General features: G+C 41.9%; 1 protein-coding gene across 1 annotated transcript; it reads left to right on the top strand.

Moving 5' to 3' along the window:
• Positions 1-2942: 2942 nt before the first annotated feature.
• Positions 2943-26158, top strand: LOC133446020 (immunoglobulin superfamily member 10-like). The gene is made up of 12 exons (XM_061723694.1): positions 2943-3261; positions 3805-4030; positions 4202-4331; positions 7444-7685; positions 8133-8284; positions 8954-12513; positions 14538-14679; positions 15418-15553; positions 15856-17040; positions 17184-17391; positions 21783-22004; positions 22214-26158. Exons 2-12 carry the CDS (start codon positions 3843-3845, stop codon positions 24206-24208), a joined length of 8160 nt encoding a protein of 2719 aa, XP_061579678.1. The 5' UTR covers positions 2943-3261; positions 3805-3842; the 3' UTR covers positions 24209-26158.
• The last annotated feature ends 1043 nt before the right edge of the window (positions 26159-27201 follow it).

Genomic DNA, 27201 nt, shown 5'->3' on the forward strand with positions numbered 1-27201 from the left:
CTCACCTGTAATGAGCTGGGATGGGCTCCAGCAGACCCCGTGACCCTGTGAGGGATTAAGCCGGTATAGAAAATAGATGGATCGGTAAAAGTAATGTCATGACCCTTTCTTTTACATCTGGAAATGCTTACTTTTTATAAAGGCTTGTTTGCAACTGAAGCCACATTAAAATAGCACATAACTCTTTTCTTTAATTTTTCACAGACAAAGTCATTGTTTCATTTGTGGCTAGTAACTGTCTAATAGAAATGTTAACAACAAGATCCTTTTAACCATTAAACCCGTTACGCCTCTCATCCTGTCTCCTGTCATTCATTCATCTCCCCACGAGCAGCCATCACTGTTACATTATGCCGTCTTTCTTGTTTCCAGTCAAACTGACAGTAATGTCTTTATTGCAGCCCAGCACATTCCAACAATAGTATTGAGCTTTGCAGGGAAGTGAGTTGGGTTTGAGCTTCGTGCTTTTCTTGACCATATTACAGCTACAGGGGCCGAGTTCAGCCAGACAACTGTTCTGCACTCACAGGCTGACATTGCCTGCAGAGATGAGGGTGATAAGCTGGTGAAGATTGGATCATCTGCTGAAAAACATCAGAGAGAATTTTGCTGGTGATCATAAAGCACTTAATCACATCGGCTAAGATGTCTGCAAATGTTCACTTGTTGACTGGTGAGCTGCAGGGCATCAACCGCCATTCAAGATTAATGCTGAGATCCATTATTTAGGCAGCTGATGTGAAAACTCAAAACTCTCCAGTGTTGACCTTATTCTCACATCTGCTGCTGTTCTCTGGCTCTGCTGCCCCATGTGGCGAGAGAGGAAAAAAAACCCTTCCAGTTCCACTTAAACTGACAGGACATGCATGAAGACACCCCGACATTTCTCTTCTCAGTGTAGTGGGGAAAACAGTGAATAATAAAAGAGTCTTACCACAAACTTACAGTGAAAACAGCCCTTGCCTTACTCTTTTTGTTTTTGCTTCCACCCAGTACTAGGTTACAAAAACACACAGGACGGGAGGCTTGTGCGGGTGACAGTTTTTTCCCCCCTTTTTTCCTTTTTTGTTTTACCAGAAACAACAGCTGTGTAGCATAAGTCTATTTTTTGTTTTCCCCTCATTCAAGTCTTTCTGAAGGCACGATCAGCATGGGGTGTCTGAGAATGTGGGAGCACACAAAAGACTGCACAAGCCCTTATTTTGCTGCCCTCACCCAGATAAAGGACAAACGCCACAATTTTGTACTATAAATATTCTTCAGCAGGCCACAATGAAAATGGAGATTATTATTATTATTATTATTATTATTATTATTATTATTATTATTATTATTATTATTATTATTATTATTATTATTATTATTATTATTATTATATTAATGTATTTCCCTTTGGGGGTTCATAAAGCATATTTGAATTGAATTTGAACTTAGAGTCTTAAAAAATGTGGGCAATTCACTTGGATCATACGAGTCTAATTTTTAAGCCTTTTTATATCTTGAATAGGCCCGACAAACAAATGTTAGCTCCAACTGGAGATTAGGTCATTAGGGAAAATTACAGTGCCACATGAAAGAACATAGTATAAAGGCTACTGTTGGATCTGAGATGTGGCACTGTATAAGTTGAATGAAATAGAAAAAAAAAATGAAATTACCTCTCTTTTCAGCCCATTGTCCACTAATGTTATGGACCTATATCCTATTTATTATCACTGATATGGTTTCTAATCGTCATATTATTTTTGAGCCAAACTGAGTTGGGAATCAACTTAAAGGGGATGAAAAACACGTTTTTTCTTGCTTTAACATATATAAAGTGGTCTCCCCTCAGCCTGCCAACACAGAGAAGGAGGAAAGCAACCAAATTCTGCAGTGTCTGTACAGCCGCCCGGATTAGCCATCCAGTCTGATGTGGCTTCTACGAACCGTTCAGATTCAGCTCCCTTTCATTACGTAACCAAAATGCAAACCACACCCACAACTATAACACCGTGTCCTAACTTCATGCGAGCGTCGGACTATCGTGTCGCACTGCGTGACATCGGACACTCTCTGTCCATCTCCCTCCAGCCAGCTGCCAATTTATTGAGGTTTTTGTAGTGAAATGAGGAGGTATCATAGAGATAACTTTTCATTTCAACTAACTGGATCAGCCGTTCCCCATCCGTGACAGTTTCCTACAGCGCTTTCAACCGGCTTTCTACGTGAGCGGCAGGAAGAAAATAGAAGCAGGGGGTCCAACAAATGTTCAGCTCAAAACGGTGCGTCGCGCTGCGTTGCTCGCGGCCAGTTAGGACAGTCCAATAGAAAATAAACCAATGGAATTGATTTTGTCGCTGACGCTCGCTCGCATCGCATGCAGTTAGGGGGCGGTGAGGACATGGACACGGTGTAACTCCGCCGGCCGGATCTTCCGCCATTTTTTCGTAGTGGTGTATCGCGTCAGTCAGGCAGCCAATCAGCACAGTGCCTCATTATCATAGCCTCCCCTCCCCCTCAGAATCCCTCATAGAGAAGGAGGTTAGAGACTGTGATGATAAAGATGGTTTAGAGGCTTAATTTCTAATTTATTTAGCAAAAATAATCAAAAGCTTGTTTTTAAGACATTCAAGGCCTGTTTAAAATAGATCAGATGCCATAATAGGTCCCCTTTAAACTCACTGAAAAAATATTAAACAGGCTGCGAAAAATGTAAGTTCAAGCTACTTTTCAGAAGTTACAAAAGTGAGAGTGTTTCTCTAGTAGAGCCTGATTGGTTTCCAACTCATGGAGATTTTGTGCTCTTCTGTGGCCCAGACTGAGCAGCAGCCTGAGGCAGCCTAACCTGAGGGTCTCCGCCCCTCTCTGCACAGACCCCGCTGCCTCCGTCACTCTCCTCTCTTCACTTCAGCCCAGCCGGGTTCACTGCGCGCACAAACACTCACTAACCCACAAACACACTTTTACGCAGCGTCAAGGGCGCCTGCAACCGATCCGCCTGCCGCGTCCTGCACTCACTTCTTTATGCAGTGACAAACAAGAAAACCTCTTGGATTTTACCAAATGGATTGCTTTTAAAGTTTTGCTTTTGCAGAGTTTTCAAAAGTGTTACTCACTCAGAGGATTTTACTCTCCAGGGTTTTGTCACGCTGTCGGTGCCATGTTTGTGACAGACTGGAGTGACTAAACTCGTTAACTCCGTATGAAATTCCTGAAGAGTGCGGCTGGATTAAAATTGGATGGACAAAATGAGAAAAATCTGGACCAGAGGATTTTAAGGTATGCTCGTAACAACCATGTTCATGCCTTACAATAATATGTCAATTTCGAAAGCTTTTTTATGTGGGGCGTAACTTTAATTGAAAAAAGGGTTCAATGAGGAAATTGCAGAGACGTATCTTGAAAGTATAATTTTACATCCACTTCTGTTTATTTTCACGTTTTTAGATCATGTTAATCAACCCTTTTGGGCTTTTTGACATAAACACATACACATATGTGACACAACAGACAACCTGCACACATAAAAAACGAAAGTGGTTACATTTGAGAGGGCAATTTCCTTTGTTGCTTGGATCTAGCTTCAAGGTGAGATTTCATTTTTTACCACCCAGTCTTGAGTAAAAATCACTTCTGTTGCATTTGTCTGTGTATTTGAGAGAGAGAGAGAGAGAGAGAGAGAGAGAGAGAGAGAGAGAGAGAGAGAGAGAGAGAGAGAGAGAGAGAGAGAGAGAGAGAGAGAGATTGAGAGAGATTCCCATCTGGAGGTCATGGTGGTGCACTTTGCTGCTTTACTATCAACTTCCTTTTCCTCATTGGCAGTGAAAACCTCAAATTAGCTTCTCCTCCTGTGAGGGAGAATGTGTCGGTGTGTGTGTGTGCCAGCGGCGTGGCTGGCACTCCTGACGCTCACACTCGTGGTATCCAGGAGCCAGTCCTGTCCGAGGAGCTGTAACTGTTACCAGGCCAATGAAGTCCACTGCACCTTCCGTTCACTGCTCAACGTGCCTCCCGGCCTTCCTGCACACACGCGCCGCATGAACTTAGGGTATGGTCACACACATTCTAAATCTGTGCTAAATCTGTGCCACTCTAAGCCCCAAATAAAATCTGATTCACCATGCCACATGCACAGCAGTGACAGGAACAGATTTGAGAAGCAGCTAATGAGGTGATGGGGAATTGTTCATATAGTGATGCTGTTTTTGTGCTTCTGCAGGTTCAACAGCATCAGCAGGCTCCATGACAGGTCTCTGGCTGGGCTAAAGAAGGTAGAGCTTCTCATGCTGCACAGCAATGACCTCCATCATCTTCCAGACGGAGTTTTCCGAGATATGAAATCACTTCAGGTAACCAGGAAGAAGTCCAGTCAAGTCAGTCACATTTAAAAGACTTGAGATATAAGAAGGTTCAAGACCATGTAAAGTTTTAAAAACAAATAGAAGAATTTAAAAATTGATCTTATAACGGACGGGGAGCCATTGAAGAGCTGCAAGCACAGGTGTAATATGGTCCCGCCTTCCTGTTCTGGTTAGGAAATGAGCTGCAGCGTTTTGAACCAGCTGAAGATGGGACAGGTAGGAACAGCTAACGCCCGCATTCAGCGTATCGCAGTAGTGTAGGCGGGATGAAACAAAGGCGTCTATAACTTTCTTAAAGCTTTTGAAAGATAAAAAAAAAGTTTAACCTTGAATAAAAGCCTCAACTGGAAAAAACTACATTTAACAAATGCGTTACTTTGTTTCTTCATTTTAAAGTTAGAGTCCAAAATTACACCAAGGTTTTTGGCAGAATCTTTGACATGTGGTCCGAGGGGGCCTAGATCTACATATGAGTCGCCAGCAGCACTGGGACGAAAAACTAGTTTTATACTACTTATTTTCATTAAAGTTTAAACATTTTAAAGCCATGTCCTCCAGACAGTCTAGTAAACATTTAAAGGAACAGGAGTCTGTGTTTTAAAGGCATGTAAATGTGCGTGTCATCAGCATAGCAGTGAAAAGAGATGTTATATTTTCTAAGTATAAATCCCAGGGGGAGCATGTACAGGGAAAAGAGTATAGGAAGTATGGTATACAACAGAAACCTTTGGACATCCATATTTGGATGACTGAATCTGAAGTTAGATCAATTACAGTGGATGGTTTTTTCATAGTGCAGCTAACAGAATGATGTATAAACATGTTGTGGCAGTAAGCAGAGACCCTAGTTGGCCTTTGTCACCAGCAACTAACAGCAGTCTGTCCTCAAAGTGTCTTAAACTATCCTTTGCCAAAGTAAGTTCTAACAAAAATTATGTTTTTATTAATGATATGAAAAATAACTCTCAAATATTACAACTCTTGACTCTTGGGAGATTCGCAATTTTGTAGGGGTGTAACAATACACTTATCTCACGATACAGTACGATCCACGATATTGAGGTCACGATAACAATACGATACGATATTATAGCAGTATTTTTTTAACAACCTTGAATGAGGAACATATGACTGGAAAAAATTGTCTTTTATTTGAAAGACACAAAATACAAAACAATGCTGTGCGTTTGCCCTATTGTTACAGTTTGTAATGCTTTATAACTGTTTAAGTTTTAAAGAGAAAGCCAGGCCAACCATTTTCCACAAACTGAACTAAAAGTAAATGTCAGGTTTGCATTATGATCTTCAGTTTCATACAAGTACAAATATTTTGCCACAAACTAAATAGTTTCTCTCATGTATGATTTGACTTTCCAGAAATTTAACAACTAAAATTAAATAAATAAATACAAGTAAATAAATACATACAATTTTACATCATAAAAAAGATTGATTCATGCTCACCTTATAAGTGTAAGAGGAGATTTATTTTTGTTAAGAAGGTTATTTTGGTAATTCAGGGTTCATTATTTTATAAATATATTCTTTATATTCTATTCTGACACTAGTCAGTTTATCTGTAGTGATTAGTATGTTTTAGATTGGGCGGAGTGATACGCCACAGTACGGCACTAGGTGCAGTGTTGATGTTCTAAAATCCTACACTGTTGAGCGGACATTAATGTACACTGGAACTCAGCAGAAGTTCCCCCGTGTTTATCCTACTCACGACCCCAAAAAGGTTTAATTTAATAAGGTAAGGCTTAACTCTACACCAGCCTTACATAAGTAAAAGTTCAGAGCTCAAAACGGGACCGCAAAACGGTACTAGTTTCTTCTGAGCGGAGGAAGATTTTGGTCCGCGGGTTGAGGCGCGGTCGGCACGCGTGGTCGGATGTGCGTTAATAGTCAACATAATAGATTAATATTAATAACCCAATATCGCGATACAGTTTGTCACCTCCACAACACGTTTCGTGACGTTTTTGTATCGCGAAATTTCGTGGCACGATATATTGTTACACCCCTACAATTTTGTAAACACAGACATGAAAAATCTACATGAAATTGAGTACCAGGGTGTGACTTTTTATAAAATGTCTTTCTGCAGACTGTTCAGCTTTTAAATATGTGCGTAGCTTTTAGTCTATAGCTAGCCTGCATATATGTACCTTTGACCGATGAGTATCTTTCAATCAGTTTTAAACGTACGATGCAGGGATTACGAAGATATATACCATTTGTCTTAAAAGCTGTAACAGTCAACATTCTGCTCTTATTTTCAGCACATTTTTTTAATTTCTGCACCACTGATCCATAATTCATGTGCTGTCATTCCCCTCAGTGTTCAATGATGGAAAACACGCTGGACATTTTAGCGGTAACCTTAGGGCAGAGTTAGCAGTCTGTGGGGAAGTCATATTACTCAAAAGGCAATTGTTTCCTTCATCTCCCATGTCAGATACTGATATACTTGGCACTCTGTGATAATATGATCCATATTTCCATGAGTTGACATCTTCACATGCGAGATCTGTCAGCAGCTGCAACTTCTTCAGCGAAGGGGCCTCTGAGGAAGGCATATTTATCATAAACCGCGAACAATGCTAATAACGATAAAAATAAGTGTCTTCTTTAGTTTGATGGGTTTTGGTGGATTCTTCACAAATGACTTGAATAGCAATAGCCTGCTCAATCGTACGATGGGCAGGAAAAACTAAAATTCATATTTGGAAAGTAATAGACTTCCACTGCAAAAATGTACTTTTAGTTTCCACTTACCTGTGCCCAACTCTGAACAATGTATATATTGTCATATGCTGTGGGCAGTTTTACCCCGTTAAAAAGAAAAAGAAAATACATTGAAGGTTACATTCAATCATCCCTGCTAATAGTTTTTTTTTGTTTGTTGGGTTTTTTTTATTAAAATGTTCATTCTCATTCCAACTCCCATTTGTTGTAAACTCACTTTACAAGCATGTGGTGTCCAGTGGCAGAGCTACAATCCAAGCGGGTGCTTGCTTTTTTAATCAGCCTTGATGTCTGGTCTTCTAATCCTCCACTCCGTATGTTCACTTCATTCTCCCCCGAATCCCCACAGATACTAAAGCTAAGCTACAACAAGTTGAGGGAGATCTCTTCATCCCTGACCTTCTCTGGCCTGACTTCACTGCTGCGCCTGTACTTGGATCACAACCTCCTCCAGCACATCCATCCCCGGGCGCTGCTCCAGCTGCCTAGCCTCAGGCTGCTTCGTCTGCAGGGGAACAAGCTGCATCAGCTGCATCCTCATGCCCTATGCACGCTGTCCCTCTTGAATACATATTACTTTTCCACACTCAGGTGAGCTTCTGAAGTAAAACACGAAAGTGAACAAGCATAGTCCTGCTAGTGGTTGTTGACAGTTAGGGCAACAAAGTAAACTTTAATACAAATACAGTAAACTCAACTTGTAGTCACTTCCCACAGGTGGTCATAACATTTTAAATATGTGCAGATGCGATGATCAAAATCTGAACAGGGAACAGCAAGACATTGTTGTGTTGATTATGTTACTCCATATGTCTGGAACTAATAATATTTAAATGGCTTAAATTTAGTAAACTGATTAGATCTAAGCCTGATGAATCAATTTCTTTTTAGTGGTGTTTAGACAAATAAAACTCTTCATCCTTTTACTTTTACACTTTTATATCTATATCTTGGAAGGTGTCATGTCTTCATGAATGTATTTACTTTTTACTTTTCCTCCATATCGATCTTTTCTTTGCTCTGTTTGGCTCTCTGTAGAAACCTCGACCTCTCCAACAACAGTTTGACCATCCTGCCCAAAGACAGTGTAGCTACAGCACCTCTGCTGGAGAGTCTCGCGCTGCAGGGAAATCCCTGGAGCTGTGACTGCAGGATGGACTGGTTCTTCACCTGGAGTCTCACTCACCAAGGTAACTATCATGGCTGCAAAAAGAAAAAGACAGAGAGACAGAGAGAGACAGAGAGAGACAGAGAGATGAACATACACGGAGACAAGGTGAAAAGAGAATTAACCAATAATGAGTTATTAACGTGTGAAAAAATCCATTAAAATGTTGAGAAGGAGATTAATGCACTTTGTGATACATCTTATTTTAGTATCCTTTTACCCTTCACCCCAACACGGACCTGCTTTTCATCAGTATTCTCCATGGGTTTCTCTCATTGTCTTATATTGTCGTCTTTGTTTTGTGGTTGTTATTGAAATGTGAAAGAAGACTGAAGCATGAAATGCATCTCATTGATATGCCAGTCTTAACCTTCCCTGACTAATCTTTGATGACAGCACTGATGTGTGGAGGTTGAAATATAGGCTAACGATTGTGGTGTGATAACGGGGCGATGCATATTTCTAATTTATGAGTAGATGAAATAACCACAGCTAATTTGTAAGGAACATAAAGGCTAATGATTGCTTAACATGAGCCAGTATGACTAATAAATTAATCTGATATCTATAAGTATGTGGAAATAGCTGAAATGTGCAATGATATAGTTATGAATCTGCCTATTCTTATTGGTAAAATGGGGTATTACCTTATATGACATAAAGTCATTTTCTTTTTTTTTTCTATAAAAAGGTGCAGTGAAATGTCTCACCGGTCCTCAGTGTCCAGTTTGTGCCGCACCCACTGCCCTTCAGGGGGAGGGCTTGCTCGACCAGACAGCACTATCATGCAGTCCACCCTTCATCCACTCCTCCGGAAAAAAAGAGACACCACAGGAGACTGACCTCACTGAAATCCCAACGGTTGATGCTTTCAGACAGCCTTTAGGTAGAGTCTCTCTGGGGCTGTCTGACCAGCAAGGGAACAGCGTGGATCTGGTCTGCAACATCACTCACTCCACGGACTCCCAGCATGTCACTCCTCCTCCAGATCTCTCTTTGACCTCTTCTTCTCCTCTCCCCCTTGTCCTGTCGCTCTCCCTGGAGTGCCCAATCGAGGGGCAGAGCTATGAGAAACTTTGGAGAATCTTGGCTTACTACAGTGAGACTGCAGCCCACCTTGAGAGGGAGATCATGCTTAGTAAAGCCCCGGCTTTAGCCTACCGCTACAGGCAGTCAGCAGAAATGGATGGCTATTATCACACTGCAGTTAAAGCTTCTGTTAGAGCCAGGCCACACTGGCTACTACAGCCTGCAATTAGCATTCGACTAAACAGAGCGCAGTCTAACAAACATAAAGTTCAACTTATTTTCTTGACAAGAGTCTCTGCTCATCCTGACCCTACTTCTCAGCTCTCAACCTCTTCCCCTTCCCCTCACCCATGGGTGCTGATTGCAACTAATCGTTCTACCACAGCACTAGCAGCTGTTGCTGGGAGTAAGGTAGAGTTATCTTGCCCTCTTCTCAGTTCTGACAACTCCAAAGTGCAATGGTTTCTCCCAGATGGATCCAAACTAATCTCCCCCTCCAGGAGTATAGATGGAAGGCTTCAGGCATCATCTTTGGGGTTAACTCTAAAAAAGGTGCAGCTCTCAGATGCTGGGATTTACTACTGCCTTGCCTCGGCTGGAAGGGATACAGATGTTCTCCCCGTACGTCTGGCCGTGGAGGAATCCTCTGTTCCCCATTCAGAAGAGCTAATTGGACCTCCTGTTAGTGGAACAGTAGGTGAAGCTGTCAGCCTTTCATGCAAGATATCCGGTTCACCACAGCCTTGTATGAGTTGGATTTTGCCAGATGGAACTATAGTAAGGCAGGGTGTAGCTGTGTCAGGGGGACTTAAAATACACTCAAATGGGAGTCTCTCTCTACCTCGCCCTTCTTTGAGGGATACTGGTCATTACCGTTGTATTGGGGTCAATGAGTATGGAAGTGACTCTTTGTCCATGCATCTGAAATTAAATATTCAACATATTCCTCCGCATAAGAATTCATTTCCCAGACGACCGCAGTCAGCTGCTGGCCGATCAACCAAGATAAGAGCACCTTTATTTCATCAGCTGGATGAAGGGTCAGGGGATGAAGAAGAGCAAGAAGAACAGAGAACTCCCATTGGCAACAGGAGAAACTCAATATCTCGCCAACCACATTCGGACAGATTGCATCCAGTTGGAACAGCTCAACGCCATGGCCCTGTGAGAGGGGGTCTCCCGAGAAGAGGTGGAGGCCCTTCCCCTGAACAGAGAAGAGTCCGCCTTCAGAACAGACACAGAGTTTCCACAAACAGACAAAGAATAGACCCTCAGAAATGGGCTGACCTCTTAGCTAAAATCCGTCAAAAGACTGCTAATATCAGTAACAACCAACCCATGCCTACAGGAAATCCCACGGCTGGACCTACCCAAAGAACCCAAGATAAGGAAACAAGAGTCCATGAAGAAGGTGATACAAACAGAGGTCGCGCTCAGGAAGCAGGGCTGGAAGTAGAAGCGGAGGGGTCATCGGTTGATGATGTTGTTCTACAAGAGGAGCACACAGAACCCATTCAGCCTGGCCATGGAGATACAGAAGCAAAGACAGAGATAAAAAAAGATGCAGAGACAGAAAATAGCACAGAGACGCCCATAGAAAACCAAACACACACGAAGACTGAGACAGATAGGCAAAGCCAAACAGAGAACGTAGGTCCACAAACAGGAACTGCAGAACGCCCAGTGAAACAGAGAGAACAAGTCACATCTAATCCAATGTCAGGAGCAAATGAAATTGCCTTAGAGCTAGGTAAAGGACATGAGCAAGGAGCGAACCTCAAGCCAAATAGAAGCAAGCCTCAGAGTCCTCAGCAGGGACTCTTCCCAAATTTGATTCCACAGTCTCGGCCTCAAAGCCCTTGGAACTCCCGCAGAAGGATTGGACAACAAAGACGAATCAACAGGCCCCGGCTGCGACCTGTGACCCCAACCCAGCCTTTCCCTTACCATGTGAACACAAGATCCCAAACTATGAAACCTGATTCTACCACAAATCAAATCAGTGTGCGGCTGATAATGCCAACATCCACAACTCCAGTTTATTTGTTGACAACAAATGACAATATTCAGTCTGCTCCAAATACCGTGACTCTCAGTACTAATTCTTCCCATGTTTCTGACACTCCTGTTATGTCATATCCAAATTCTGCCTCCCCCTCACTGATTCCCTTCCCCACCTCCACATACACAGATTTGATGACTTACTCAAGATACCACAAGATAGCACAAACTGAAGAGTCAACGTTTGACAAACTTAACAGACCGACACCCACTTTGTCTAATAGCGTGACTTCAGAAACACATGACCCAGACTCTTATGACAGGACATTTACACATGACTTACAAACTCACACAGAAACACAAACAGCTTTAGCCAATAACGCTGAAAGACCCACGAGCAAACACAGTGAAGAGCTCGATAGGAATGTCTCGGGTGAGTCTCACTTTTCAATCCCTCACTCTTTCAGTGTTTCCTCAGTCCCCAGCACAACTGCAACCACCACAACTGCAGCAGAAATACTATCAGCCCCTTCAACTGCTCCTGAGAGGGCCAGTAATGCTGGAAAAAACAAAAGTACATCCACTTTTATCACAATACAGGACAGACTTTCGACAACATATACAAAGACTGCGATAAGTCGCACCACGTCAACTTTAACTGGCATTGTGATCCCAACATCCAGCTCTGCTAGGCATACGTCATCTGCTATCACCTCTACCACCGGAACCACTGCTAGTACTACATCTACTTTTCCACCTATTACTTCTATAACTAGTACATCTACTACTACTTCTATCCCTATTACATATACTTCCAATGCCACTACTGAACCAGGGACTTCTACAAGACGTTTTACAGGGTCATTCAATGATAACCCCTCAATTTCAAACCCCTTTTCCACTAGTTTACCCACAAATACTAAAACCACAACTTTAACTGCTACTACTCCAGGCAAACATTTTCCAACTACATCTACAAAATTTACATATAGTACTCTGCCCAGTACTACCACAACAATGACACCAATAAGTACCAAGGCATCGACCGCAGGCACATCAACCGTTGGCCAGGTTGACCACGGAGGGAGGCTTGTTTCTCGTGTTCCAAATCAGAGTGGACCTCCTACTGACTGGAAGAACCCTGGAGCTAATTCTATTCCAGATTCACACAGCAGTCGGTCTCCCCTGCCTCCTTCTTCTTCATTGCCTGCTGCTCCGGGGGTGAGTCCAAATCACTACAAACAGCTTTTTATTCCCTACTTTCTTTATAGCTGCATCCAAAAGTGGGTTTTAAAACAGGCGCATATATTTTAGCACAACAACAATACGTGCCAAGTGAAGACCTCTATGTGTTATCAGGTTAAGTTAAAAATCATTCTGCTGTTTGAGTCATTAGGTAATTATTATTTTTTTCATTTTCAGTAGGATTTCTAAAAGTGCATTTTCTTTTTTGCATGCATTATGCCGTTTGCAATATTGAAAATTCATATTAAGATTAATTTTCTTGGAGTGCTGACCCAGAAATTGAGAACAACACAACACACACATACGGAAAGGCTTTCAAACTAAACTGTAAAAGCCTTTTGGGATGAAAATGCACAACAGTTTTAAACAGGTCCACATGACTTTCTATTAAAACCAAAGGATGTTTATTACCACCTTCCAATTTCATTATTTTTTCCAGAGCTCTGTCAGTGATCTAAGGAAGAGACGAAAAACATATGTTCCATTATAAACAGCATTGTGTGTTTTGGGGAGTTAAATCCCAAACGATTTAAAGTAATCATACATTAATTAATGTCAAGGGGTTTGTCCGTAAACCTCTGTAGACCAGATCACTGCCACCAGCATCATCTGAAAAATCACTGTAATGCTGAAGAGAATTTGTATAATGAACTATTAAAAAATAATAAATAAATAAAAATTCAAGTCAAAAATATTTTCCCAAAGTTTTATGAGGAAATTAACTTATTGAATCTTTTTTTATATATAATAATATATTCTGTTATGGTCTGTATTTTAGTACTTTAGTCTTTTGGCAAGGTTTCAGACCATTTCAAAACAGAAAAAAAGAATACTGTGTCCTGGCTCTAAGTTATGTTGCTGACTTGTCACGGCTAGAAAACATAGCACAGCCTTAAGTTCTGAGGTAGCCCTATTCTGCTTCAAGACTAATTATATTTGCTTAATGATTAGACCCACTACAATCAGATGATTTTTAATATGTTCCTATACAAGAAAACATAGAAAGGTGGTCCAGCTTTTGCAAATTATTATATGTGATGATTATAAATGTTGCTGCCAGCATTTGCAGTGTCTACGCAAATGCTACTTTTTGGCTAGATGTTCTGACAATGGGCCCCCTCTCATAACCTCCCTGAAAAACGGATTGATCACATCCCCTGCGTGGAGTTTGCAGCCATCCTTGTTACACCTTGACCTTGTTACACCTGTGTGGACTGCCATTTTCCGCAGCATAGATTTCACATCTGCAATATCCCCGTATATCCCCACTTAAGCCTGAATTATGGTTCTGCGTTAAACCAACGCAGAGCATACGCCGTTGCCGTGACGCTGTCGTGAACCCTTCAGACTTCTCCGTCACTCCATTTCGCCGCGGTGCAATACCCCCCCAGAGCGCTAGTTGTTTAGCTTCCGGCTTTTCCGGTCACAGTGAATCAAAGAAATAAGGACAACTATTGTGCAAAAAACCAAAACAACCCCCAAAAAATAATAATCACACACACACACAAAGAAAAGAGTGCTGAAAATTCTCTACTGCTTCACGAACCGGAACCGGAAATGCGTTGCAACCAAGCAAACCAATCACAGCCCTCTCGGTCTGCGTTGGGTCTGCGTCGCCTGGACGCGTAGTTTCATTTTTTGGGAGGTGTACGTCAGGCTACAGCGTAGGCTACGGAGAGACTCCCGCGTAGCCACGTACCCTACGGCGTAGGTTTAACGCAGAACCATAATTCAGCCTTTATATCCCCATTTATATATCACCACTTTTCAAGGTGGAACAGGGCAAAACAGTGACAGAACAAAATGCAATGCTGTTCCAGGTCTGTGTTGTACTCAATACAGTTAGGCTTGATACAGGCAGCTCAAAGGCTAAATCAAGTGGTTGCATGAATGGGTTTGGAGATGTCATGTTGTTACAACTATTTTAACTAGTCATTACCTTTATTCTTCATTAAATTCTTTAAAAAAAAACACAATTTTTTTAATAATCTTTTGTTTAGGCTCCATTTGTGAGATCTAGACCAAGGATTGCAGACCCTCACATCAGGACAGTGTCATCCCCAGCAGGGAGCACTGCCAGGCTGGCTTGTGAAGCACAAGGAATGCCAAAACCCTCCATCACATGGACTAAGGTTGCCACAGGTGTGCACCATGCAGAACACATTTATTAAAGCACCTAACCGTATATGCTACAAATGTTTTTAGCAGAAGACCTTTAAATTCCATCAGTTGTATTAAATCAGAAAATAAGTTTGCCCTCATGAGAAAAATACAGAAGGAGTTCCATTAAGTATGGCTCATGCTCTGGTATGAATCTTTCAGATCCATTAAATCCTAGAACAGACTGCCAGCCTACATTTTTAATTCTTTTGGAAAGCACAGAAATGCAATTCATCGTCCACATTTCTATTAGATGCTTGTTCACATACGGCATGTGCCATATATATGATTAAACTTTGACACTCTGTAGTTTAGAAAATGAATGATTGTAGGTTTGTGTTTATATTCTGAAGTCACGGACTCTAAAGGAAATTCATTTCAGCTTAAGTAGGTTCTATGATTGAAGTAATGTGGACATTTTACTGTGATGAAAATAAACATTAACGCCAAACATTACGCATTGGCATGCTAATAACGGGCTTTTTTTAGCTTGCCATGTGGCAAAGACACAGCAAGCAAGTAATGGAACATTTTGTGCACCGCATCACTGACTTTACTTCACACCAGTGCCATTCAGTGTGTCTCTGTTCCTGCTTTCCTCTTTGTCTCAAGCTCCCTCGGTAACTTTCCTTCTAAATTTGTCTCTGTTTTCTTCACTCTGCCTACTCATTACTGTACTCCCTGTCTATATTATTGGCTCTCTCCTTGCCTTTCTCTCAGGAGCAGTGATGTCAATCCACTCCAGGGTACAGCGTTTTGAGGTCTTGCCAAACGGGACCCTTGTTATTCAGAATGTTCAGCTTCAGGATAGGGGCACGTACATCTGCAGTGCAAACAGCTTCTTGGGTCGAGACAGGTGAGAATACTGATGCTTGATATACATTTTCATGCACTATTCAGTATCCCGTTCAATTACAAGCACCGGGGGGTACAATATTTTCTGCTTTTAATGGTTAGGCCTACAGGAAGCTCAGCTGTGCCTTATTATTGATTATGCATTTTATGTTGCTGATATGCACACATGCTTTGCTTTCAAATGCAATAATCAACCAAAAATCATGTGACATATTTATTGTTTTGCATTTTTTACAAGATATTTTTTTTTTACTTAACATGCTTCTATGTTGAGTATGTGTGTGCTCTGCATCTTCATCACAGGTTGCTAACTTCTCTAGAAGTCTGGACCCGCCCTCCTCGCATGCAGCTGGCAACTTACAGAGAAGTAATAATTCATCAGGGTGGAGAGGTTCATTTGGAGTGCCAAGCCGATGGGGTTCCCACTCCTCTGCTCAGTTGGGTTCTGCCTGATCGATCCACACTAACCTCGACTGGCAGCTCCTCTAGTCGAATCAGTATGGACTCAAATGGAACGCTTCATATTCCAGCGGCTCTACCTACTGACCGAGGAGCGTATCGCTGCATTGCCTCCAACTCAGCTGGTACTGTCAGTGCCTCTGTGCGCGTACACGTGTCCTCGTTGCCTCCGGTGATACACCAGCCCAGAGAGGAAAACCTGCTCTTGTCTCCAGGGAGGCCTCTTTACATACACTGTTCAGCCCGAGGTGCCCCACCACCGATTCTGCGCTGGCAAATCCCTGATGGGACCCTTGTCCGTCCATCTCAGTTTGTCCATGGCAATCTCTTTGTTTTGCCTAATGGAACGCTGCACATTCGCAAGGTTGGGCCGAAGGACACAGGCAGTTATGAGTGCGCAGCCAGTAATGGTGTGGGGACTAATGTGAGGACAGTGAGGGTAGTAGTTGAAGGGGGAACAGAAATAGAAAGAAGACGGGGAGAGACAATAAATGAAGGACCAAAAGAAGTTTCCTCTGAGGTAAAACCTCCTCCAAATAAAGACAGAACACTGGGCATCCCTTTCAACCCCTCAAATCCATCCACTTCTGCTAACTTCTCCCCTCTATATCCACCCGATAGATCCAGGAGTGTCCAGGAACTAAACCCTCCTAACTCTTCCTCTAACTTTGCTCCTAAAATCTATGAAACAGACATTGCCTCACCCACAGACTTTACCAACATCAAAAGAACAAACTTCCCTTCTCTTTCCTCATCCTCCAATCTGTTGACAAACAACACCAAAGTCTCACCCAGTATTAACAACACAGGAGAGACTTCATCTTTACCTGTTGACAGAAAAGCCTCAGCTGTGTTGAAGCCTCTTCCCATATCCCCTTTCACTAAAGCTCGTATTATATCAACATCACCCTCCACTTCTACTGTCCACTATGGAGGCACCCTGCAGCTTCATTGCTCTGTAACTGGCAACCCCATGCCAATCATTATCTGGAGGAACCCTAACAGGAAGCTCGTGGATATGCACTACAGGTACAGGATGAATAGGATGCATATGTGAAAGAAATTACATGAATGGTATTATTAATTATTGTATTATTCTTTTTGTAATGTTATAGTTTAAATGATTACCCTAGCTTTAATGTTCACCTTATGTGTTTGCATTTGAATTTCAGTTTTGATCGACGTATGAAGGTCCATCCTAATGGCACGCTGTCAGTCCAGGCGATAACGGAGAAGGATGCTGGAGACTACTTATGTATTGCACGCAACAAGGTTGCAGATGATTATCGCCTTCTACGTGTGTCTGTGGCGACCAAACCTGCCAAGATTGAGCCGAGGCAACCACTTAATCACATGGTGTCATTTGGAAAACCACTCAAGGTGAGCCGTGTGAACAAAATAAAGGGAAATATCTTCTTGCAGTTATTCTATAGTTAGATTCAGGATTCAATTACTTTTTTTTGTCATTCCACGGATGTTCATAAGGTCCTGAATAAACCACTGAACAAGTAATAGACATTATGATAATAAAGTACCTAGAGTATAAAATATGTACAAATTATTATATAAAAATAAGATTCCAAAACAAATGAATGTAAAACTTGTACAACCACCAAAATATAGAAAAGCACTATAAAACTAATATTAAATTAATGTTCGTATATAAACATTGCAATTGCGAGTGTGTTGCACATGTTGTATTTTACTATGGTGTGGTGGTGGGAAGAGTGTGGGAGTTGATTTATGGTGACGGTGGTGTAGGTGGTGGTAGTGGTGTGTGTGTGTTAGACTTGTAGTCAAGACCGCCCTAAACCAAGACCAAGACACTACCAAGATATGGGAGTGTCAAATCCAAGACAAGACCAAGACCAAGACGAGACCAAGACTAGTTCAGCTAAGACGGAGACCAAAAAAAAACCTAGTTATTTTGTCATCTTGCGTGAGTTGTAGAACATCAGCACCATCCTGGGTTCAGCTGCTTAATTTACATATGAGGTTGTATTCAACTGCACGACAATAAAACAGAGACAATCAGTGTCTTATGTGTGAACTCACTATAAATGTTTTCATCAACTGGCTGAGATCAAATATGTGTGGCAATTGCACTACCGCTATTTCTACACTATTTGAGGATTGACTCGAGTGCTTTTAAGGAGAGACACAACTATTAACTAGTCCCACAGTCAGCAACAAAATAACCAGCCTCCAACACCACCCTCCACCTCAGAAAAGTCTAATGAATAGTAAATATTACTAATTTAAATTGTACTTAATTTGTAGATGAAACGTGAATTTTAAGCATTAAAGACACACACAATCACTTGAAATTGCATGATTTTACCATTATAGTATCCAAATTACACTGTATATCAGCATCACTGAAATGGCATAGACCTAATGCTTAATCAATCATAACGATATGCAAATATTATTCAAAGGCCATATATTTATTAAGACAAGGCCATAATAAACAGAAAACTGTATTAAATACAGACACACATGCAGATGCCTCAAAACATTATATCAAATGCAAAATACAAATAGTTTAAAAAACATTTACAAGAGGAAGAACTGATCACAAGATTCACCTTGGTGTGTGCAATGGCATCTCAATTATCCGAGTCTGAGCCATGGCGAGACCGAGAGATCCGACACCGAGGCTGGGGGAGGGGGGTGGGGGGGGGGGGAAACAGGTGGCCACCAGAATTCAGCAGTCTCACAACATCTGGATGGAAGCTGTTACGCAGTCCAGTGGTGCTGCTCTTGATTCTCCTCATCTCCTCAAATCCTCAGCTCTGCCTGAGGGGAGAGAAAGAAGCAGTATGTGTGCTGTATCGACAAGAGGCTCTTTTCTTGCATTTGGTGGTGTATATATCTGTAATGGTGGGTAAACTGCTCCCCACCACTCTCTGAGCAGCCATGTAGAATGATCTCAGGACTGAGTTTGGAGTCCAGCTCGCCTCAGCTTTCCGTGTAAATAGAGACACTTAAGGGCTTTCCTGATGAAGTAGGGTGTGTTTTGCTCCAGGTAAGGTCCTTCGTGAGGTGTACACCCAGGTACTTGAAACTGGGAGCACCATCCACATCTGCTCCTCAGATGTACAGGGGGAAGGTGGGGGTTAAACTGTTGCGGAAACTGTTGATAGACATAGACATAGACATAGACATAGACAGACTTTATTTGTCATTTCGTATTTCCATCGGAAATTAAATTTCGATGCAATGGCAATGTGGCACAGCAGTGAGTAGTCATATTTACAGTTCCTGCACCAGTCGTTCAGGTGCTCCACCTCCTGTCTATAGTGTATATGGACTCGTCATCATTTTTGATGAATCTCACCACTGCTCTGTTGTCTGCAAACTTTGCAGTCTGACTGTGGGGATGCTTAGCTGGACAGTCATGTGTAAGTAAGATGAATAGGAGGGGGTATAGGAGACAGGCCTAGGGGGAGCTGGTACTGAGACTGAGGGTAATAGTGGAAGAGGAAATATTGAGGATTTTGACAGCCTGTGGTCTGTTTGTTAAAAAGGCATGTGCTCAGTTGCAGATGGAAAAGCTCAGTCCAAGTTTCTTGAGTTTCCTCATCAGTCTCTGTGGGAGTATTGTATTGAATGCAGTTGTCCACAAACAGAGGGTGGACATATGAGTCTTTGCTTTCCAGGTGGGTGAGGGCCGCGTGAAACACTGCAGACACAGCATCATAAGTGGATTCAGTGGATCTGTTTCTGTGGTAGAAGTTATGGCAGGCCTCCATGATGATGTTGATATATAATATAATAAATTAAATGAATAATTGGATGAAACATTTTTAATAAGTTGGATGCCATAGACTCTGCTTAAAGATCAATACTGCTGATTTGTGTTTTTGTGGCACACTAAAAACTGCGTGGATAAGCCTGAAGGCTGAAAATTGTACTAAGGATAGAGAAGACCAAAGTAATATTGTTTGGCATTTATGACAAACCTTATGTTTGGAGATGATCATCGTAATGTTATGATTTGGGCTTATATTCCTTCTTATGTACTGGGATGGCTTGTCATGAATGGACTTCTTATGAGAAAACATGCTGTGGAGTGGAACTATCTTTCAAAGTTATAATTTGTACCATAATTCAGTAGAAACACAAGAGTAGGATTTTACATATGAACAATTCAAAACCAGACAGGTCATACACCAGGGGCCTCATTTAAAATGGACTGCGTAGGAGTCATACTAAAAGTGCACGTACACTCAAAAGCCGAAAATGGCGGGCGCAAAAAAAAATCCGGATCAATAAAACCATGTGCACGCAGATTTGCACGCAACGTTCCTTTATGAATCACAGTCCTGCTGGAAGGCTGCGCAGGTGAATCCGCCTCATATCCCGCCCTCTACACGCCCATAAATGCATATGGATGAGCCTACTGAGCATGCGCAGTGGCTTCCTGCAGCCTGTTAGGCGTCAGAATGAATGAGAGGGTGTCCCACCGTGACACTGACTTTCACGGAGACCTAGATGTTGTAGATGATGTGGAGGACAGGAAAACCACATTATTTGGTGGTCACAGTAAAAGTTAGAATAAGTATATAAAAAGTATACAATAAAATAAAGCGAGTGAGTGGCAGCACGCCGTTGCTGCGCTAAAGGCTGTGAGTTCCCCGGCGCAACAGGGGGACACACGTCCCCCCGTCTTTTCAAAATCATGTTTTTTTCCCCCCACTTTTTACAGTTTAAAAACTAACGGTAGGCTCAGCCTTAAATTGCAAATTATCAAGACACTGTATGAAAGCGATACGAAAACGGCCCCGCAGCCCCGCTTCACCCCCCGCTTCCTCTCCTCCCCTCCCGTCTCCCCTCAGAGCTGCTCAGGGCGGGTTTATGGTTCTGCGTTACGCCAACGCAGAGCCTACGGCTTAGGCGCGCGTCGCCGCGTACCCTACGCCGTAGGCTCTGCGTCGTTTTAACGCGGGACCCTAATTTAGGCACCATACACCCGCACCTAAAGGTTTCACGCGCGCGGAAAACTCATATATATGAAAACAAATCTGTGGGGCTCCCTAAACACAGCCCCTCATTTGTTCTGTCCTAAAGCGGTGGTTGTGAGGAGGTTCCCCGCGTGTCACCGCGGCTGCAGCAGCAGCTGAGCTTCACACACAGAGCAGAGGGACACGATCAACGCTATTTTATTTTATTATTTTAGTATGACATGAATCTGGCTTCATTTCACCACCTCACAGCCTGCCTCGCCAGTTCCCCGTGGCTTAGGTAAATTCTTACGGGAGGGTCCGAGTTGCCGTAAAGATAAGCAGATTTTTCGGTTAGTTTTTTCTTTTTAGATCCGAGGATTTGCGTAGATGGCGGCTTCTGCAACTTTCAGGCGCTTTTTCTGTGCAAGCAAGCTTTATAGATGAGGCCCCAGGGCTTTATCAATCATCAAATTTGGTCTTCAGGGAACTGTAATGCACAAATCAATAAATAAATGAAAAATAAATAAATAATACCATGAAGGTTAAGTGTAAGCAATATGATGCTATATTATTATAGGAAAGTGTTATTTTTACGTTCATTTAAGTATTTGTGAGCTTTCAGTGGTACCCTCTGACTGCCTTAAAAGCTGGCTAGATGTATTTTATAGTTTTTTTTTCTTTTTAAAGGCCTGAATGCTAACACTAAATGCGTGACCATAAAATCCAGTGCAATATTGTTTGCTTCAGTTTTAGCTTACAAAAAGCAAAGAACATAGTAAAGTAAAACATTGAAACGTGTCCATGGAACATTGATCACTGCAGGTGGACTGCCAGGCATCTGGATTACCTCACCCTGTTGTACATTGGAGCCTGCCAGATGGAACTATGTTGAACAGCGTGTTACATGAGGAAGAAAGAGTGGTACGAGCGCAACGACCAACTGTGTTTGACAATGGGACCTTACTGGTTCCAGTGGCTGGTATGGGAGAAGAAGGTGAATATACGTGTTACGCTAAGAATCAAGGAGGACAAGACACCATGAAGGTAGGAACATTCCTGGAGAAAACCTGGAGAAAATGTTTTTCATTTCTCAGAATAGTTCTTTTTTTCATTGTTATTATTATTTTTTAATTCATATGTGTAGCTATTTTTTCCCAGTGAGCTGACTCTGTCCATATTCGTATTTAAGATAAATAATTTTTACCCTACAAGAAAATTGCTAATCAATGCCATTATTTATTTATCAATTTAAGGTCAAAGTGAAGGTTATGACGACAACCCCACCAAGATTCACCCTTGACAGAAGCCACAGTGTCGTCAAACTACATCAGGGAGCAACTGCCACGATTCCCTGCCAAGCCATTGGAGATCCTGTCCCGACAGTGACATGGTTTTCTCCAGCACTACGTGTCATACCACAGAGTCGGAGATCTGGTCTTTATTCTGAGCGGGTTGTTGTGGCTTCAGGTGGAAGTTTGCAAATACATTCGGCCCAAAGGATTGACACAGGAAACTATACATGCCGAGCAACCAACTCAGCTGGGGAGACAAGCATGGTGGTGAGCTTGGAAGTGGAGACCTCTACCCATGGACTTGGTGGGCAGTTGGGAGGAAGGCAGTGGAGTACTAATGAGCAGAGCAGAGGTCAAGGCATTACATTAGGGGACAGGACTAATAATGCACGGATTATTGGGAGTGGCATTCCAAAAAAAGTGGATAAGAACAACAGCAGCAGTAACAGCTTTGCTGGTACTAATGGTAGGACAACAAGCTCACATCCTGCCCTGAGAAGCAATAATCAAAATGGATTCAACAGGCAATTCAGTGAAAGTAGCCCTGCGATTGATACTGGAGTAAGCAGGCAACAGAGTATAGGCTCTGGAGCAGATAGTACTGGAAATCATAGAAAGGGACCTAGCTTGACGAGTAGTAGTAATAGTTTGGGTATCAGTCACTCCACAGACAGAGTAAACAGTGGTGCAAGTAATTCTGGGACTAATAATAATAATGAAGTAATTGCAGGAAGGACTGGTAATGATGCCAATAGCAGCAGAGACAACAACAGGTTAAGCTTTAATAGTAGGTTATTCAGTAACGGAGCTAGTACAAGCACGTTCAGAGGAAATAGCCTCAGCAAGAACAGTAATTTAGGAGGGACCAGTGACAGCAGAAGGAAAAGTGATGGTTCAAGTGGTAATTTCGACACGGATGTGGGTATGGTAACAACAATGAAGCAACAAGCTGTTAAAGGCCAGACAGTTCTTTTGCCATGCCCATCCCAAGGTTTCCCACCACACCGTCTGGCCTGGCTTCTGCCTGGGAATGGCATGCTGCCAGCCCCTTACTATGGCAGCCGATTCACTGTGCACCGAAACGGTTCCTTGGAGCTGCGTGCTGTGCGGGGGAGTGATAGTGGAACTTTGGCTTGCGTAGTGAGAAGTGAAAGAGGAGAGACATTAATTCGAGTCCAGCTGGAGGTCTCAGAACCAGAGGAGGAGTCCAGATCTCTGGGACAGGAAAGACTGCACACAGGAAGTTTACTGAGTCCAGCTCAGTCTTTCAGGTCAGAATCACCTTTTCTGCAACTTCAGAGAGGCTTGAGTTCACCTGTCACACCTCGTCCAGTGAAGCCTCCACCACCTGCTGGTTCAGGCTCTGAGCGCATAGTGAGCACGAGAACAGCCCCTCTCGTAAGCACCATCAATGGAGAAACCCTCCGCCTGTCTTGCACTGTCTCCCAAACCCAGGGTTCTCTGTCATGGACTATGCCCAGTGGCAAGGTGCTGTCCAGGGGTGAGAGTGGCGACTCGGGTCGCTATGTAGTGCATCAAGATGGAACACTGATAGTGGAACAGGCCTCTGTTTTTGACCGAGGGACTTACACCTGCAAATCTTTTAGTAACGATTCTTCCTCAGTATTGGTCGTCACAGTTCCTGTCATTGTCATTGCCTACCCTCCACGTATCACAAAAGGCCCCTCTCCAGCGACTTATACTCACAGTGGGGTTGCTGTGGAGCTGCCTTGCCTGACCATAGCAACACCTCGGGCTACAGTTACATGGGAATCCCCAGACCGGACACAACTGACGGTGATGAACCAGGCTCGTATCTATGGAAACCGCTACCTTAGTCCCCATGGTTCTTTGGTGATACAGAACCCGACACATAGGGATACAGGGTTTTACAGATGCACTGCCAAAAATGTAATTGGAGTGGACAGTAAGGAGACCTACCTGCATGTTATATAACAGGATGAAGAAAATACACATTCACTAACCTACACAAACATGCAACAAAGACACATAGACCAGTCTTTTCTGTTGAATGAACCCGTTCTCTGTTGTCCCTATGTCACCCTTATGCCCAATAAAACTGCAAAGCTCTGTTCCTGAGATACTGCTAAATAAAGGAATAGACGCTGTAATAGCAAATATTCAATAATTGTATTTTTTATAATATTCTTTTTAATACTATATCTCTTAAACCAGAAGCTGAGTAACTCCCTGCAAATACAGTAATGTGCAGTTTTAACTGCTTAAAGAAATGATTTGTGTTTAAAGGGAAATTGCTTGTTCCAGGTCTCTCCTTTTGTCCCCTTCTGTCTCATTGACCTCAAACTCACTTTAAACTGGTCTCCTTGACTGCATCAAAAACCCCCTCAAATGTTTAAAATTGATAAGCTAACTAAAGATACGTTCTTTTTTAATTTTTTTTTTTTTTTTACTGTACTATCTTAACACTCCAAAAACTATGCCTCCTTGTGGGCATTTATGCATAAAATGCTGAAGATTTTAACCCTCATGTGGAGGATTTAATGATTGTTATTTTTTATACACCAACTCAGCAAAGGCTATACCAAGTAATACTAAACCAAAGCAAAAAGTTCACAATATGCTATATTGTTTTCACGAGACGGTTGTACACTAACACTAAACTTTAGCGTGATACAAAATACTTTATGTCAGTGAGTCACTAGACAATAAAGACATGGTGCTTCAAACATCAAGCCTGTGTTTCTTTCACAGCTCTGTGCACTCAGTATGATGTCAAATCATATACATGTAGCTCTGTTTAATCTGATATGAATAGTAATATTTGTTTTTTTTTAAACTCTGCTGACAATCACTCTTGGATTTTAGATGCAATCTTGACATTTAAAGCAGTTAAAGTTGCATTTGTACTCACTGACTACATGTTATTGGATTTTTGATTAACTCTTGCAGTGCAGATGCAGCAAACAGGAGCTTAAACTGGCAGCCTTATTTACACTGTGCTTCCTATGTGTTAGCACATTAACCCTTCATAGGGCAGTCAATAAAAGTGGCAATTTCAAAATGTTAACTTCATTGGGTTATGAGGGAATATCGAAAGGACCTTTTGTACGTTGTTACTTTTTATTTTTTTTATCTTCATAGTATGTATGTCTTCTGAAGTCACCAAATATGTTTATTTGCCCAGTAAAGGGTTAAATCCTCAACGGATTCAATGATGGAGAGGTTCAGTGTTAGGATTTATACTGTAACTTCAACATTTAGGACAATTTTCTTCCTCTTGTAACTTATCTTCAGAAATATTACATTAGTGACTGTGTCTTACGTTCTCACAGCATCAATGGCACAGAAAGCGATTTGGTAAAAAAGCATTACTGTTAACGCAATGGAGACCAAATATTTGAAGAGTTATCTTCATGATTATTATGATTTTAAAGATTGTTTAAATGTTGTGTCCTTCAAGAGGTTGTCCTAAGTACAAAATCAGTGGCTTCTCTGATCTGTTTTTTTCAATGTTTTTATTGTCCAGTTAAATTATTTGTCTTGTAAAGACTCCAGTACACCAATATTTTTCCTAAAGGGTGAAATTATTTGTTGTTTTTATGTATGTTTGCCATCTCACTAGTCAGTTTTGAATGCTGTTGTTTTGCTTTTTAGCAGATTCATTCTATGAATAAAAATGAAAGACAACAGAAAGTGTCAGTTTTAATCGGTTATATGGTGCAAATAGGAAAGTTGGACTTGTATAACTGAGTGGGATAGAAAGGACCTTGTGGGAGTGTCAAAGTGAGGAAACAAAGTTTTTCTTGATTGTTTTAAGAAACCCTCAGCTCAGCTGCCAAACCAGACAAATGTTGATGACATCATATTCCTCTCTCTGGGAAATGCAAAAAGAGACAAAGCATGCCACAGAGCAACTCCCCACAATCTCCGTGCATGATCTCACACCTGCTGTTTGCACTGAGAACCCAATAAATACTACTTAAAATGTACTATGCCATTTTTACTGTACGTAAGAGCAGTGTGCCTGTATGGTGGATTGTCATTATTTAAAAATACATACCGGTAATAATATAACAAAGGCAAATGTGATGTGTATTGAGAAATGTCAAGCACAAATACACCTGCAGAGCAACCAGTGTTAAAACACTGAGATGCAGCACCAAAGAATCATCGCTTTCTGAACTGTCAACTTAGAGGTCAGACTACCGGTAAGCGTGCAGTGACAGTATATAAAATGCAATGTGGTGCAATATGTAACTATTTGCAAAAATATCTTTAATGAATTGAAAGTTGTATACCTCATTTAAATGCTTTTTGCACTTGTTGGCATAAGCATACCTAAAACAAAAAGTAGGCTCAGGCAATCTTTATCATTGTGTTTTGTCACCTCCCCCCCATTCACACAGTCAACTCAGTCTAGTTCTGATGCACTGGATGAATTGCGCAGCAGGAGATGGAATGGCGGAGCTGCCCTTCTGTGGCTGTGCCACACCACAACTCTGTAATGGAGCGAAATGAGTGCTGTGTCCTAATTGTGATTGATTGTGATAACAGGGAGGTGTGGATGGCTGCAAATGAATCCATCAAGGGAAAGGATATAGTAAAAATAGAAAAACGAACAAAAAAAAACCTTAAAACTGTTTTAACAGTGGTTAAACAGGCTGGATAGTCAGTAGTATTTCAAACTTTGTCATTTGAATTGGGGCACAAGCTGCCCAGCGAACTCTGCTGCTGTCCTTAGCAACATGAGCCTCCACCAGGCGAAAACAAAGCCGACAGGCCCCTTCTTCCAAAGGTATCCAGCTATAATACATTGCAAACAGGGAAAACTGCTAGCAGGAACAGCCAGGTAGAAACTGAATTATATTATTAGTCTTTTATTCTGTCAGACTAAAGTGACCAGCAACATTCGGGACTTGTTCCTGACTGTGGACTGCAAAGTGGAGGAATGTGACCATCTTTAGATT

This window comes from Cololabis saira, chromosome 6 (genome assembly GCF_033807715.1).
Source record: "Cololabis saira isolate AMF1-May2022 chromosome 6, fColSai1.1, whole genome shotgun sequence".
Taxonomy (NCBI): Eukaryota; Metazoa; Chordata; class Actinopteri; order Beloniformes; family Belonidae; genus Cololabis; species Cololabis saira.